This window comes from Musa acuminata, chromosome BXJ3-5 (genome assembly GCF_036884655.1).
Source record: "Musa acuminata AAA Group cultivar baxijiao chromosome BXJ3-5, Cavendish_Baxijiao_AAA, whole genome shotgun sequence".
Taxonomy (NCBI): domain Eukaryota; kingdom Viridiplantae; phylum Streptophyta; class Magnoliopsida; order Zingiberales; family Musaceae; genus Musa; species Musa acuminata.
Genome location: NC_088353.1, coordinates 3,297,787 through 3,312,554, shown reverse-complemented (window position 1 = coordinate 3,312,554; position 14,768 = coordinate 3,297,787). Strand labels below are relative to the sequence as shown.

At 37.2% G+C, this 14,768-nt stretch overlaps 2 protein-coding genes across 6 annotated transcripts; both read left to right on the top strand.

The window, feature by feature from the left end:
* The first annotated feature begins 3,174 nt into the window (after positions 1 to 3,174).
* LOC135638559 (uncharacterized) lies at positions 3,175 to 8,405 on the top strand. Of its 4 annotated transcripts, none has more exons than XR_010496654.1 (4): positions 3,175 to 3,680; positions 4,955 to 6,708; positions 7,598 to 7,888; positions 7,985 to 8,405. XR_010496654.1 is itself a non-coding variant. In XM_065151725.1 (4 exons), the coding sequence occupies exons 1-3, from the start codon at positions 3,189 to 3,191 to the stop codon at positions 7,812 to 7,814; spliced, it is 2,460 nt and encodes an 819-aa protein (XP_065007797.1). In that variant the 5' UTR covers positions 3,175 to 3,188; the 3' UTR covers positions 7,815 to 7,861; positions 7,985 to 8,405. The 4 variants fall into 4 exon arrangements, 3 of the variants coding, with proteins under 3 accessions (XP_065007797.1, XP_065007796.1, XP_065007795.1); XM_065151725.1 differs by having other exon boundaries at positions 7,601 to 7,861; XM_065151724.1 differs by having other exon boundaries at positions 7,598 to 7,820.
* A 486-nt stretch (positions 8,406 to 8,891) lies between these two features.
* On the top strand, positions 8,892 to 13,921 carry LOC103983953 (uncharacterized). 2 transcript variants are annotated; one of them, XM_018826498.2, is made up of 10 exons: positions 8,892 to 9,394; positions 9,469 to 9,536; positions 10,348 to 10,418; positions 10,619 to 10,867; positions 11,178 to 11,335; positions 11,437 to 11,492; positions 11,591 to 11,643; positions 11,739 to 11,859; positions 12,682 to 12,779; positions 13,679 to 13,921. In XM_018826498.2, exons 1-10 carry the CDS (start codon positions 9,072 to 9,074, stop codon positions 13,748 to 13,750), a joined length of 1,269 nt encoding a protein of 422 aa, XP_018682043.2. In that variant the 5' UTR covers positions 8,892 to 9,071; the 3' UTR covers positions 13,751 to 13,921. The 2 variants fall into 2 exon arrangements, with proteins under 2 accessions (XP_018682043.2, XP_009399590.2); XM_009401315.3 differs by having other exon boundaries at positions 8,894 to 9,394; positions 11,178 to 11,341.
* The last annotated feature ends 847 nt before the right edge of the window (positions 13,922 to 14,768 follow it).

The window sequence follows — 14,768 nt, the reverse complement described above, 5'->3', positions numbered from 1 at the left end:
TAGAGTCTCTTTTTTTTTTTTTAACTATTTCACGAGAGTTCTTCCTTTTTTTTATATTTTAAAAATATAATATTTATTTTATCTTAATACTTTATTACTATTAAAATAATCAATTCATACCAAATATAATATCAAAATCATGAATCTTTAGAAAAAATATACCAATAAGAAGTTCTTGTTGTTCAATATAAATCTAACAAGATGGACAGATTAAGTTTTCTATAAAAGAATCATTAACTAATAATTATATAAAGCATATAATCTAGTTATTTAGGTTAAGTATTAAAGTAATAAGTAAAAATATAATGAAACAAAAGATAGATTAAAACTAGGATCAAATAAATTTTTTATATTTTTATTAGAAACATAAATAATGCCTTCAACTAATGACATACAATAAATCGATCAATCTTTTTTATACCTGTTATAGATAAAATGATATGATTATTACGTAAGCACCACATAGCCAATAACTCAATAACACGTGGTCGATACATTGAGACTATGTGATAACTCACTGGAAATAGTATTTATTCTATTAATTGCTCCATATGATAAATTGACCAATCCCTTATGTATAAGATTTATAATTTTAATATTTATAAATATAGTTTAAGTATTATTAACATATTGGCCCAGATAAGATGAACGATTTTCACATCGACACTACATGACTAATAATTCGATCGCATATGATCTACATGCTAAAGCCATGTGGTTAACTTACTGGAATTACATGGCCAATCACTTAGTATCACATAGTCGACTCACTTGAACCATGTGGTCGACAACTCAATATTATATTGTCCACACATCAAGGCCCGGTGGTTGACACCTCGATGCTCAAAATCAACACATTGACACATGACAGATTCATCCTGTGTCACTAAATAATCTCTCCTCGCCTAACAAATCTTTATCATGTGTTCAATCATCACATCATCTCAAACTTAGCATGGCTAGATAATAATTATGCTTGAGATCAATCCATCACATTCCCACAAGTGAGCATGCCATTCGAAGCTAAACCGATCCCCCGAGTATGTCTCGGGATAAATCTTAAACTCAGAATCTATCCGATTTATCGATTAGCTTATTAACTTAAGCATCAAAGGAATATTATTAGGAGTACCTCCAACATAATTTTATAAAAAAATAATTGAGTTAGTGAAATTTGAGTTAACATCAGCTTGAAGAAAGAACATAGTTGGATTAGAATTTGTTTCCACCATAGATAATTAAAATTTGACTTAACACTAGCAAAACATTAGGGCAAATAAACTCAAAATCCAGTGAGAACTAACACATCTAAAAAATAATTTTTTAAAATAGATATATTTATTAGTTTAGGAATAAAAATAACTAAATAGGTCTTTTATATTAGATTTAGTGGTTTTTAATAAGTCTTAGTGTTGTTGATACCTCCAACAAAACACTATAAAGTTATTAAAAAACTTATGACTGAATAATTTGAGGGATTCACCATAAGGATCAATCTATATAGTGTAAATGGACTTACTGAAGCTGTCCAAGTGTCCATTTTTTGGAATATATATATTATTATTATTTGATGTAACATTTAGAAGTGGGTTATATCAATACATACCAATATTGATTTTTAGTCAATCAATTTGTTCTTGATGAAATCAATTTCTATGTATGCAATTCTTTAAAGCATGCCAATGATTGAGATCAAGAGTCATAGTGAGATGGACAGTTGGACTGGGACCCTTACTAGTTTTCCCTGTGCAGGTTGGCCTTATAGAGTTTGCACTGAGAGAAACAAAGTGTCATTTCCTACATTCCATCTTATTCTATCATCCCAATTCTATCCTTGTGCTACAACTTTCCTTCACTTTCTCTTCCTTTCTCGATAATTAGAAGCATAAACCATTATCTTGACATCGCAAACTAGTTATCGTCACTGAAACATTCTAAAAAATGCATTTGGCTCCATGAAATTTTAGATAATGGATGAACAATGGCATCAATTCGTCTCTCTCTCTCTCTCTCTCTCTCTCTCTCACTCTCTCTTCCCAATGCTGCAGAACTCTCAAGGCTGAGCTAAGTGCAAGCTGTGAGTCTGAGACTGCAAGAGTTGACTGAACATATTGTCACCGAAATCTTACTTCTTAAGGTGCTCATAAAAGCCAACTTAGTCTACGAAAGATTCAACCTAGAATTCCTTGTGCCACCTCAAGTCTCAGCCGCAAGGTTTCTCATGTGACTTGACCTGCAGAAAAGTCAGAAATGGATGGCTTCTACGTACACTCAGCTATTTCAACCCAAGCTTAGATTTTGAACATACACGGAAGAAATGTAGTGCATAATCTCTGAAGTAGTCATGCCCATAGGATGTGAGTTTTCTTTAACTAGTTTGTAGGCACGAAACCATAATAGGATAGATTCCATCATATTATAGGTCCCAGAAACATGAAGAACAGCCATTGTTGACGTATTTATATATTTTTGTGTGGAGTCGCAAGTAATCTTTGTAGATAGCAATCTATTCAACACACAGCATCCTTAGCGTTGACATCTCTCTTACTTTTACTAGTTGCTTCATGGTCCAGTCTTTTAGAGAGAGAGAGAGAGAGAGAGAAGCATTAAAAGTACGGTAAACTTAATCTTAGGATAGTCTTGCAAGCCGCTTAGCGTTGACAGTAATCTTGGTAGATAGCAATCTATTCAACACACAGCATCCTTAGCGTTGACATCTCTCTTACTTTTACTAGTTGCTTCATTGTCCAGTCTCAGAAAAGGCCACTAGATATTGTCATTGTCATCCTCTTTGCAACTCGAAGGAAAGAAGCGGCTTGCAAGACTATCCTAAGATTAAGTTGACCGTACTTTTATTGTTTCTCTCTCTCTCTCTCTCTCTCTCTCTCTCTAAAAGACACGTTCACCCATGCATCATCACATGCTGGTAAAATGTAGGGCGTAAGAACTGGCACACAGTAGACTGTAGACTTCTTAGTGAGTTGAACATCTTGAGTTGGAGAAGAAAACCCAGTGAAACAAGTGGTATGGCCTAAACTCGAGAATTATTTTGGGTATTTAACTGTGTATAATCTGTTTATTTACTCGTAGTTTTGAAGACTACGCTGCTTGTCACCCTAAAAACAAGTGGTATGGCCTTCAACTATAAGACAACAGCTTTCTCAGCTTCCGGTCTCGCACAAGAAGCCATGAAGAAGCCTTCTCTGTATACGTCTTACGCCATAGCATTTGTCCTCCTTGCGGCAGCCATGACAGCTCTCGTCTTCTTCGTTATCTACCCCAATGAGTTCCGGCTGCAGTCCATGGTCACTTCCCGGTGCGGGTCACGGCCTTCCTCCTCATCCCTCTCCAGCTTCGTTGAGCCGGTGACGCCGGTGACGCCGGAGCGCGAAATCCAGGCCGGCCTCCGGCGAGAGGCCGGCGTCCCGTTCTACGACCCCGACGATCCGTCCCTTCCCTCGCTACCCTCCGTCGAGGACGCCGTCGCCGCGCTTGACCCGGACCTCCCTCCATCCCTTCGCTGCGACCGGTGCCGCGGCGGCCTCCTTCGGGGCCTCCGGTCCACGATATGCATCTATTGCGGTGCGGATCGGGGGAAGGAAGGGAACTCCCACTCGATTTCCTTCAATTCCACCGTCGCCTGCCGGAAGCTTCTTGACTATCTTGGGCTGGATGGATCCGTGAGTGGGATCCTTTTGATATTCGAATTATTTCGTTCTTCTTTTGCTGCTACACTGGATTCTAGGAATTCTCAATGTGTATACTTAACAAGTTTTTGCTTATGCCATGAAATGTTAGTTTGCATTTCCGATTTAACTCTAAAGAGGGGACTTTTATGAATCCCTAGGTAAAGAAAGAAAAAGAAAGAAGGGGCCTTAGGTCAACATATCGAATAAGATAATTAAGCTAATAGCATCAACATATTTCTTTGTTTCTAAGCAACTAATCATTTCGGAAAGCTAGGAGTAGTATAGTATATTGACATATTCCTTTCAACTACAATAAGATATTTCTTAAATATATTATTCCTTGTTTCAGAAAGAAAAATGGTTAGTATTTGATAAGAGTTTCATTTTTAAAATTTATGTTACTTCTCATTAACTGGCACCGCAGGGACCATTTTCTCTGTGATGCAGAGAACTTATATTGTACTCATGTGATCGTGCACTGCATAGAACCACACACAGAGACACACTATAAATTTAACGAGTAAGGGTTATCAAGTCTGAAGCTTATGCTGTTTAGGATTAATGATAGTGATACGAGGAAAGATAGATAAAAATCCAAAAAAATTTTAGTAGAAACTATAATTAAAGATTTAGGTACTCTGAATTTATCTTTTTTACATATTTTAATGATGGTAAAAAAATTCATGTAGCTGATCTCGAGTAGTTGGGACTTACGGTTTTGTTGTTATTGTAATCTTATGTTGCTTAGGCTAATCAGCCTAGACGAATTTGATCCAACACTTATTAGTTGTATGTTGAAGTAATAGAGGATTGAATTAAGAGGACCCAAACTAGACATTTGGCCAGTCTATTGACACTTTTATGAGGACAACTGTCCTTTATTACTATATATCTTTCTAAAAATTGAAGAGGCTTAACAAATGATTGTTAGGTTTTCCACATGTGTGCACTTACACATGCACCCACGGACATATATGCATACATACGTAGTGCAAGGAAATTATGAGCCTGGTTAGTAGTCCGAGATTTTCCTATGAGGAGCCTAAATCCTGCAAATTCTGGCATGTGTCTTGTGTAATTTGGGTGAAGAGCTATGATAGTTACATCTGTGTGTCCTGGGTGTTCTATCCTGATTTCTGTCAATTGATAGTGATAAAGATGAAAAAGCTTTTACATTGCCAGGTAATGGCAAATATATGTATCTTAGTAACTTTGACCCTTCTAAGTAGTTCTTTGGCAATCTTATTGGAAATCATCTTTTGCAGGAAGCTGTTTTACTTGACATAGAACCAAGTGGTTCCACCTCAAATAAGGGCCAGGCCACACCAAAGGGTGAGTTGGTTTTGTCTGATCTTTTAGACTTGGTATTAAGATGGCCTTCAGATAAGGAGGATGTTGAACATAACTCTACGGTCACTATGCCTTCTCCTGATACATATGCTTTGAGCTTGACTGGAATTGACCTTGATAACTTTTTTTCTGAAAAAAGGAGGGAGACAACTTCTTTTGTTGCTCCACAATCTGACGGAAAAAAGATGCTGAGGGAGAATACAGATACAAAAAGTCATTCATTTTCTGGTTCAGAAATCTTTGCTGCATTTGAGAATCTGCAGACTACTGACAACAAAACAAACTCCCTTGGCGATGATTTTGGTGATTCATTTGCTGTCTGGGATGCTGATTTTCAATCTGCTGGTACAAAATCTAAAGAAGTTAGTCCCAAATCATTTGACCATTTTCAAGATTCTTCAGGTCACAATCTTGCTCATGCTTCAAAGACTGGAGCCACTATAGACCAGCTTGAAAGCATAGAGATGTTTGATAAATCTGATCCACCATCTGTTAATGAACAGTTCCAAGATGATCTTTGGCCCATAGAAAATGTGAATATGTATGCTTCAGATCCACTTAAACATGAAATTCACAATGTCACGGAGAATAGTGTCTCAAACAACGTGTCTAGCATAGGCATAGATGACTTTTCTGTTCAGGAGAATCTATGGCCTACAAGCAGCACCAAGGAATCTGAGACTTCTATTCCCACTAATAGTAATGAGGACTCTTTTGATGCTTGGCAAGGTTTTACCAACTCCATTGAAGCAAGGGGAAGTTCATCAAGTCCAGCAACTGCAGCTGGAACTGGGCTAACCTGGCCTAGTCATTCTTCTGAAACAAAGGCAGCAAATATCTTCCCTGCAAGTAGTGAAAAAGAATTGTACATCAATAAATCCATAGATAGTAACAATAACTGTAATGATGATTGGCAAGATTTTGCTGGCTTTGAAGGAAAGGGAAGCTCAACAAGTCTTGGGACACAATCTGGTAAGGCAATCTTTGAGCACCCTGGGGAAGTAAAATCAGTTGATCCATTGGATACAAGCTCAAAAATGGAATCTGACAGTTTCACAACTATGAATATCATACATGATTCTTCTGATGCTTGGCCAGATTTTACTGGTTCTAGTGAAGCACTGGGAAATTCTTTTAATCAAAGCAGTCAAAATGGGGTTAACTCACATAACAATTCTTCAGAAACCGTAGCAGTGGATCCCTGGTCTACAGGGAACTCAAAGGATTTGGACAAAAATATGCCTTTAAATAATTATGATGACTCTTTTAATGATTGGCAAGATTTTACTGGCTTTGCTGAAGCACCAAAAAGATCACCGAATTTGGGGGCTCCATCTGGTCCCACATTGTTGGAGCAACCTTCAGAAACAAAGTCAGTGGACTTATTGTCTACAAAAGGAAAAACAGAATCGACAAATGAGCATGATGATTCATTTGATGATTGGAAAGATTTTTCCAGCTCCATAGAAGTGAAAGGAAGTTCATCAAGTTCTGGAGAACAATATAAGGCCTCTTTATTTGGGTATTCTTCAACAACAGATTCAACACAACAGCAGAATATGAAATTTGGTAGTGACCTACAGACAGATATCTTTTTAAATCAACTGGAAGGCCAGAAAAGTTATTCTGATGGAGAGGACATTCAACTAGATGTGTTGACTTCTGACAGGTATGCATTTACTGATTGTAAACTTCTTTTGGTTATAGTAGCTAGATTTTACAAAATAACAGTAGAGATGATGAATACCCTTATTTAGCTGTTTCAATGGTATCTGCAGTACGTGTCATTTAAATAATACTTTACTAATGGCATTGCTATAAAATTTTTTATGCCTTCTAGGAGAATCAAAATTGACCAGAGGACATCATATCACTGTTCACTATTCTTTATGTTTATAAGCTTATTGTTGTTACTATTGGTTATATATTTCATTTTAGACCATTTGGTTTACATAGGTTTGGTATTTGACACCAACTCTGATTCTATCTCACTTCTGGAGGCTATCAAAGTAAAGTCACAATGAATACGTAGAAGGAAAATATATACAAGGGAAGCTAAAAATATGGAGAATATATGGGATGAGAAAGAAGAAAAGAAGGGCAGACTGCACTCAAACATATATATTGAGAGATCACCTTTACATCCTATCTTCAGCAGCTGAATATTCACTGGCCCACCCCTCTGTTTCTGAGGACATCAAATGCTCCTCTGATTAGTTTTTTTTTTATAATGTCAATACTTGACTGTGGAGTACATTTTGTTAGCCAACTTTTATGTAAAGTCTTCACGATCTTAGCTGCCTTCACTGAACATAGCAGTATTTACTAGAGTTCATTATGATTTTGCTACTGTAAAAACAATGAAACATCAAATCTAGGGTATTTCATGTTTTTCTACTCAAAGAAACGTATTCTTCCTGTGGAACAATTTCCTTAGGATCTGAAAATTTGATGTTAGCTCATTGATTATTGGGGAATTGTATATTGTTTTTTTTTTGTGGACATACTTGTTAGTCATTGGTATAGTATGCATGTTGTTAATTCTATCCCTCTTCTAGCAGGGTGAATGGAATGGATCAGAAAACTGCTGCAGATCCTCATTCTATGATGTGGGAGACAAAAGGAACTATCGAGAGTTCTAATGCTAATTCAATTTTAGAACCTGCAAAATCCAATGTAGAGAAGTCATCGAGTCACATTCCTGATCTCTCCTTCATGCTTATAGATGAACTTTCCATCCCAGAGAAGTCAGTTACAACCGAGCCAAGTCTCTGACAACAAGCTGAGTTATTCTTTTATTTGGCACATTAAGATTAATTGGGGTACACTATCCTTCTTTTCTAGCTAAGGTGTCACATTTCCTTTTCTTTTACTCTTACATTAGGTAAAATTGCATCAGATTTCCAGTTCCAAATTTAAATTAAAAACTGAGTTTCATGTTGCAGTGAACGATATTAGGGAGGTACTTTTCATGGTAATGACCAGTGGATTACTGGTATATGGTAATCACAGCCCAGTTCGGTGTCGGAGCCGGAGCTGACAGGTATTGATTGCCTCCTGTGAGTGGAAACAGCAAGCTTCGAAGTCTTCATATGACTGCATGGGTGCTAGTCTGAGGAAGATGCCATTTTATATTGCCGGAGAGATGGTTTTCTTCAATGCATCATCGACCAATGCCGGTGTCTGTGTTGTTGCAGTTGCAGCAACATCCTCTACAGCTGGTGTGTCTCACCAGATACATGCTTTATTTCTAAATTCATTTGTGTATGTGTTTTTCCTGTACTTCTCTGTTTCTTTGAGCTCACTCTTGAGAATTCAACGATTATTATATAGTTAGTCATGAGTGTTATAATGTTATTTTGTTAATGCGGAACTCCTCTGCTGATGAACTTTTCTTGTTTTCATTTTCTTTTTGATCCAGTGCTGATGTTTTCTTATTCAGTGTTGTAGAAACCTACTTGGCTCTTGATGAACAGTGATAGGCTAGATTCGATGCAGCCTCAACTTGATTGCCTTTATGCTACTGTAAATGTGCTTAGTTTTTGTGTCTGAGGAGAATTTAGTGTCAGATTACATGAATTCGTCGTGCAGTATACGTAACGATCGCCTATTCCTCGATGCAGACGCGATGCGGAGAAGACCGCGCACGCAGAGTACATGAGAGAACCCGATGCGTTGATGCTGATATGACGATGCCATCGTACCGAGGTCCCACATGGTGTGGCTCGTTTCACCGATCGAGCCACTCCCCAAACCCTAAAGTCAATAATATTGGAAGGGGGGGTTTATTGCACTGCGAACAATTAAGAAAAGTATGAATAAAAAGAAGGATCGTTAACGGTTCCCAACGTTGGCCACCGTAAGATGGGATGAAGACGGGAGCGAAACGCGCAAAATAAAAAACACAGAACAAAACATTCATTCCGACTCTCTCTCTCTGTCTCTCTCTTGACCCGAGCTTCTGCTCCGTTGTCTTTACCCCTTGGAATTATTGCCGGAACATTCATCCCACCGCGCCCTTCTCGGCGACGGATGCTCGCCGCCGATTCGATGCTCCAGACCTCGAAGCTCGGCTTGGGGATCCCCCGCAGGCGCCGGATCCGCGGCACCACGGGACCGGATTCCGTGAAATTAGGGTTCCGGACGCGATCCGCCGCTCAGGAACAGAGAACCGAGAGTGGGGAGATGTTTTCCCGCCGGTGGATGTCTTGCTTCAGGGTTTGCGTGGGCAAAGGGAAGAAGGCGGAGGTGGAGTCCATCCGCGGAGGTGAGGACCTCTGGGACGCTGCCTCGGCGGCGCAGCAGGGAAGCTTCCCGGAGCATCTCGTTGTAATGGTTAATGGCTTGGTTGGGAGGTTGCTCTCGTCTTGTTCTTTGTCTGTCGTTGCGTCCTTAAGTGTTGCGCTCTTAAATTAAGCCAATTTCGCAGTGCTGATGATTGGAGGTTTGCCGCCGAGCAGTTCGTCAAAAAGCTTCCAGATAAAGTAATCGTCCACCGTGAGTTTGGCTTTGCCTTCTTCTTGTTTTTGCTGGAGCAAAGTGCTTAGTGTTATTCATTGCTTGTTTTGAGTACTCAAACTTTTTGATGAAATACTTTATTTGTTAATCTTGCATCCATCTAAAATAGTCATAGTCCCCTTTTAGTTCTGTTAAACAGCTTTTCTTGTATGCCGATCAGAGGTTTGAATAAAGGAAAAGCCGATTTCAAGAAAGGTAAAACAGGGAGCATCTTCATTTGACACGTTAAAATCTTTTTAGATGTGCATCAGGTTATTACTCGATCAAGGCTTTCACTCTTCATCATGTATAAATTTTTAGATGTGCATCAAGATATATGTAGAATCAATTCTCTTGCCACAATATACAGTAAGTAGTACTTTGTCGCTGTGATTGTTGAGTTATGACATTTTTTTCTTCCTTTTCATATATCTGCATACATGTACTTTTGCATGATGTTCTCATTAGCTGTACAGTAAGTAGTATTTTGTCACAATTATCGTTGAGTCATTACTTTTTATTTCTTTCTTTCCATGTATATGCATGGAACTTCAAAAGGAATTCATAGAAACTGAATGATAGGTCTCTTAGTGTTGATTTTTTGGGTTGCTGCTAGATGGTTGTAGTATGTTTCTTATGTTATAAAATGGAATTGAAAACTATTTGTCTCTGTTTGGATTAATTAAAATAAAGCAATTAATATGTCTTATCAGAAAACTTGTGCATTAACATATAGGTAGCTCTGCCATTAAATTTGGCGCTGTTTATTTCTGGGCCAAAAAATTAGTTTTTTTTTTTTTTTTTCAAGCAGGCAGTGAGTGCAACTCTTCAAGGCTCACATTTGATGGGGTTGATTTGATGGGTGAAAGGCTAGCTGAAGAGGTAATTCTGTTAAGGCATTACTCAATTTTCATATTTGCGGTGTTAAGAGCCTTATTTGGTATGTAATATTTATCATTACCTGGTGTGATTTATACTTACCAGTGTGATTGATCAATTAGAAAAATTATGAACTATTTTTGGGGTGAACTCCATGCATGTAACTTATGAATGAAGCAATGAACCCGATACTTTTATTGTAGGTTATATCAGTTGTTAAGCAAAGAAGGGGTGTACATAAAATTTCATTTGTGGCTCACTCTTTGGGTGGCTTAATAGCCAGATATGCTATTGGAAGGCTCTATGAACCTATCACAACAATGGAATCATCTGTTGGCACTGAAGATCATGAAGACAGAGGCACAGGCATCAAAGGTAGAATAGCTGGGTTAGAACCAATGAACTTTATAACATTTGCCTCGCCTCACTTAGGTTCAAGAGGCCATAGACAGGTAAAAGTATTTTCCTTTTGTCAATTAATGACATATCAGCTATATTGTGTATTTCCTATATATGTCTGAGATAACATTCTGATATTGAGAAATATAGTTAGCTTGATATAATATGTGAGCTCTGATGTGTTTCATATCTAAATGAAGAATATTAAAGATATACGAAATATGAGCTTGTGAAAATTAAGCAGCTGTTGTAGGAAAACTGATAATGAGCTAAAATTTGATTGATAAGTACACCGATTGTAAAGAGACACAACTGTGTTTAACGCATTGGGTCAATGGGTCTTATGTAACTGTTAATTTTCAGCTTCCTTTTCTTTGTGGGCTTCCATTTCTGGAACGAAGGGCTTCTGAAACTGCACATTTGATTGTTGGGAGAACTGGAAAACATCTATTCCTGACAGATAATGATGATGGAAAGCCTCCGCTTCTCCTGCGGATGGTTGATGACTGTGATGATATCAAGTTCCGGTTTGATTGCATCTTTCTTTCTTTTGTGGCTAGTATTCCTTTGCAAGGTTTATGTTGGAAACTTCTGATGAATAGTCATTGCTTTTGACTTGCAGATCAGCTTTGCACTCTTTCAAACGCCGAGTAGCTTATGCCAACGCAAATTTTGATCGTATCCTCTTTGTGTTCATTGTTCTGCTATGTTGTTCGAACAATGTCTCTTTGTTTTAGTTGGTCATTTATCATATCATTGCTTAACTTGTTAAAAAGACATGGTAGGATGGAGAACATCCTCAATTCGGCATCAACGTGAGTTACCAAAGGTACATATATCATCTGTTTCACTGATGTTGTGCTCACAATTATTGATTATAGTTTTTATATCTAAACAATCTATCCTCGTTCATCCACCCTTCAGCATCATCTTCTTGTGCATGACGAGAAGTATCCGCACGTTGTTTATGTGGATAAAGGAGAAAGGATAAACAATCATAATGAAGTATCTACAGTAGCAGAAGCTCCAAAAGATGAACTGGAAGGTAAATTCTACATCACATGTATGTGTTCTTTATGTAATTTTTGTTAAATTTCTGATTTTCTTCTTGCATCTAAAAAACATTTATGATGGTTTTTTACTTCTAATTGCTGAACTACATGATAGATATGGTTTATGAATCTTTGTATTCTTTTCTTAATGAGGATAAATGCCACACTCTGTTGCACGTTGGGAGGATATGTTTCTCGATATTTCTTCTGCTTTTTGATAGTTGTGTATAGTTTAAGCATGTCTAACAAGTTTATCAAATTTTTGCTCCAGATATCGACTTATTTGTCTCTTTCTTTGGCTTGTTTGTGTCTTTGAGATGAATATCACTTTTAATATTGAAGCTTGTAAAATTCCTTTTATTCTATACTCATCTTAGGCCTAGGAGAATTTGAGAAGATGATTCGAGTTTCAGTATCTTAAACATCAACTTATTAAACCATTCAAACTGTGAACTGTCCTTTTAGCTTGTAAGTAGTTCTTTCTCAAATTTGACTTGCCAGACTTGGCACCAAGGATCACATCATGTGACAAACAGCATGAAGCACAATCTTTCACAGCCTGTAAAACAAGTACATTTGATGATATAGAATTTTGAAACTAATGCTGCCATCAACTCGAGTGAGTTCCATGGGGTTCTTAAGCTTATGTCAGGAGACCGATAACTATAAATTCTGTCAAAAGTTCAGTTGCCTGAAAATAACTTTCTTGGATTTTTTATGGAAAATGATAAATTATAAAATGTTGTTTACTCATCTAGGTTTGCATTTGTTTATTATTATTATTATAATATATATATTTTTTGCTTTTGGCACAGAGGAGATGATCAGAGGTCTTAAACAAGTATCTTGGGAGCGTGTTGATGTAAGCTTTCAGAAAAGCAGACAGAGATATATAGCACACAATACAATCCAGGCAAGAATTCTAAAAATAGTTTGTTGCGATTGGCTTTCTAATCTTAATAGCATTAATCACAAGAGTTCCTGAATCAAGAGCATGCATTATGAACTCATCTATTAGTTTAAGTTACTGTTATATGATTTATATGAATAACATTGATTTCTCCGATATTAAATGTATTATGTAATTGAATTTAACTTTGTCTTCCTGCCTTTGATCGTGCACCTATAATTTTGCCTTCATACACCATGGGCGTCAGACTCTTATGTGTCCATGTTGCAGTCATTGCAGTGGATAATTGTGAACCATTTTTAAAGAATTAACACCAGTCTTCATCATGGGGATTGCATCACATCATTTTATCAGGCTTGGAAATTTGAGTTCATAAGTTATTCTCTATCATCTTGCTCTGCTTTAGCAAAGCCATTGTCAGTGCATCACAATCCTTTTATGAAAAATTTTCCCTTCTTCTTCTAGATGAAAGATAGCATCTGAAATGTCTTAGATCACTGTGATTTCAGCATGACATGCTCCTTTATCCAGGTTTCTTAATTCTACATCTGGCTTTCATCTCAAACAAACAAGATCGCTTATCAGCTTCTTAGAAACAGATGCTTTTGGTTTCACCTTTCAAAGTAATTGTAGACTTTAGTATTTTTGATAAATTTCCTTCTTTGAACATTCATTTAAAGGTTTCTACAAGGTAAGTGTTCCTCTGGCTTGAATGCACCTCTGCTAGTTTGCTATCATAATATGAGTTCTTGGCTCATGCCACCATACTTTTCTTTTCTATTATGCTGTTGTTTTTATTTCCCTTTGGATAAGAATGCATCATTTACATATTGTAATAGATACTCAGCATCCTGTCCCTCATTGTTCATTATTGATTTTCTTATCTACTATAATAAATCCAGGTCAAGAGCTACTGGTTGAACTCTGACGGTGAAGACGTGATCTTCCATATGATAGATAACTTCCTCGTCTAGCCCTTCAACAGTTTTGATGGTCTTCACTTTGCAGCATCACCAATCTTACACACTCTGTTTTATTATGATCAACTGTCTATCTGTAGCTGTATTCAATTGTATTACTACCACTCCATTGTAAAAACTCATCTATTGTTTCCTGATGCATTTCCAAGTTTACTTTGTTGTTAATCGCATCAAATCCTTCTCACGAAAGCAAAGTTTTCTTTGTTTGGTGCAGGTGAAAACAGAAAATCTTGTTGTTTAGGTGCAAAGTCTTTTTTTCTTTTATTGATGCGCATATCAAGATAACTAGCAATTAGATGTTTTAGATTTTAGGCTTAAATATTCATAAATGTGACACAAGCAGGAGATTATATGCTTGATAAGATGACATAGCATGTACATGCTGTAGATCTATTTTCACCATTAGATAATGTCTCTCTCATTCCCTCCCCACCTCATATTCCTTTTTGATCTTGGTGCAGGCATCACTGTGTTTTGTTATGCTATGCTTAATTTTTAATAGACAGCATAACTTGATTGTTGCTTCCTACTATTTCTTTATGTGGCTTTATTCTATCCAGCAGCTTGAATGATGCATCCATCCAAGCGATTAGGAAGAACTGCACTTTGATTGGCTCATTCAAATTTCTTGCTTTTTGATAAGATCATTTAATTTCTTCCAGCATTGACATTTTCATGTTCTCTATGGTTTATCAAAATAAAATCTACACTTTTTATATAGAACATGGCAGGTTTTTGTTTGGATAAACTTGTAGGATTATAAGCTTGTAGATGTTATCATTAATTTTACTTTCCAAATTCGATTTCTCTGACATCTTATTTGCCCAATAAGAATCATATGTTTACCTCTTCAAACAGTTGGGACTTGGGATTGATTGGCGGCCACGACAAACCCCGCCATTGCCATAACAAGGCAGGCCGGGTTAAAAACAATGGCACCTTTTACGTTGCCAGCTGTGACGCTCTAAACGCTTCATCCCAAGTTGGATCATGGGCGGGAAGATGATGCCGA

What these genes read in the sequence shown, in the direction of transcription:
- LOC103983953 (XM_009401315.3), top strand. Translation starts at nt 9,072, where the DNA reads ATGCTCGCCGCCGATTCGATGCTCCAGACCTCGAAGCTCGGCTTGGGG. An exon ending in GTTAATGGCTTGGTTGGGAG is followed by an intron (nt 9,395 to 9,468) that starts GTTGCTCTCGTC and finishes CCAATTTCGCAG; the next exon opens with TGCTGATGATTGGAGGTTTG. An exon ending in TCCAAAAGATGAACTGGAAG is followed by an intron (nt 11,860 to 12,681) that starts GTAAATTCTACA and finishes CTTTTGGCACAG; the next exon opens with AGGAGATGATCAGAGGTCTT.
- LOC135638559 (XM_065151724.1), top strand. Translation starts at nt 3,189, where the DNA reads ATGAAGAAGCCTTCTCTGTATACGTCTTACGCCATAGCATTTGTCCTC. An exon ending in ATCTTGGGCTGGATGGATCC is followed by an intron (nt 3,681 to 4,954) that starts GTGAGTGGGATC and finishes CATCTTTTGCAG; the next exon opens with GAAGCTGTTTTACTTGACAT. An exon ending in GATGTGTTGACTTCTGACAG is followed by an intron (nt 6,709 to 7,597) that starts GTATGCATTTAC and finishes TCCCTCTTCTAG; the next exon opens with CAGGGTGAATGGAATGGATC.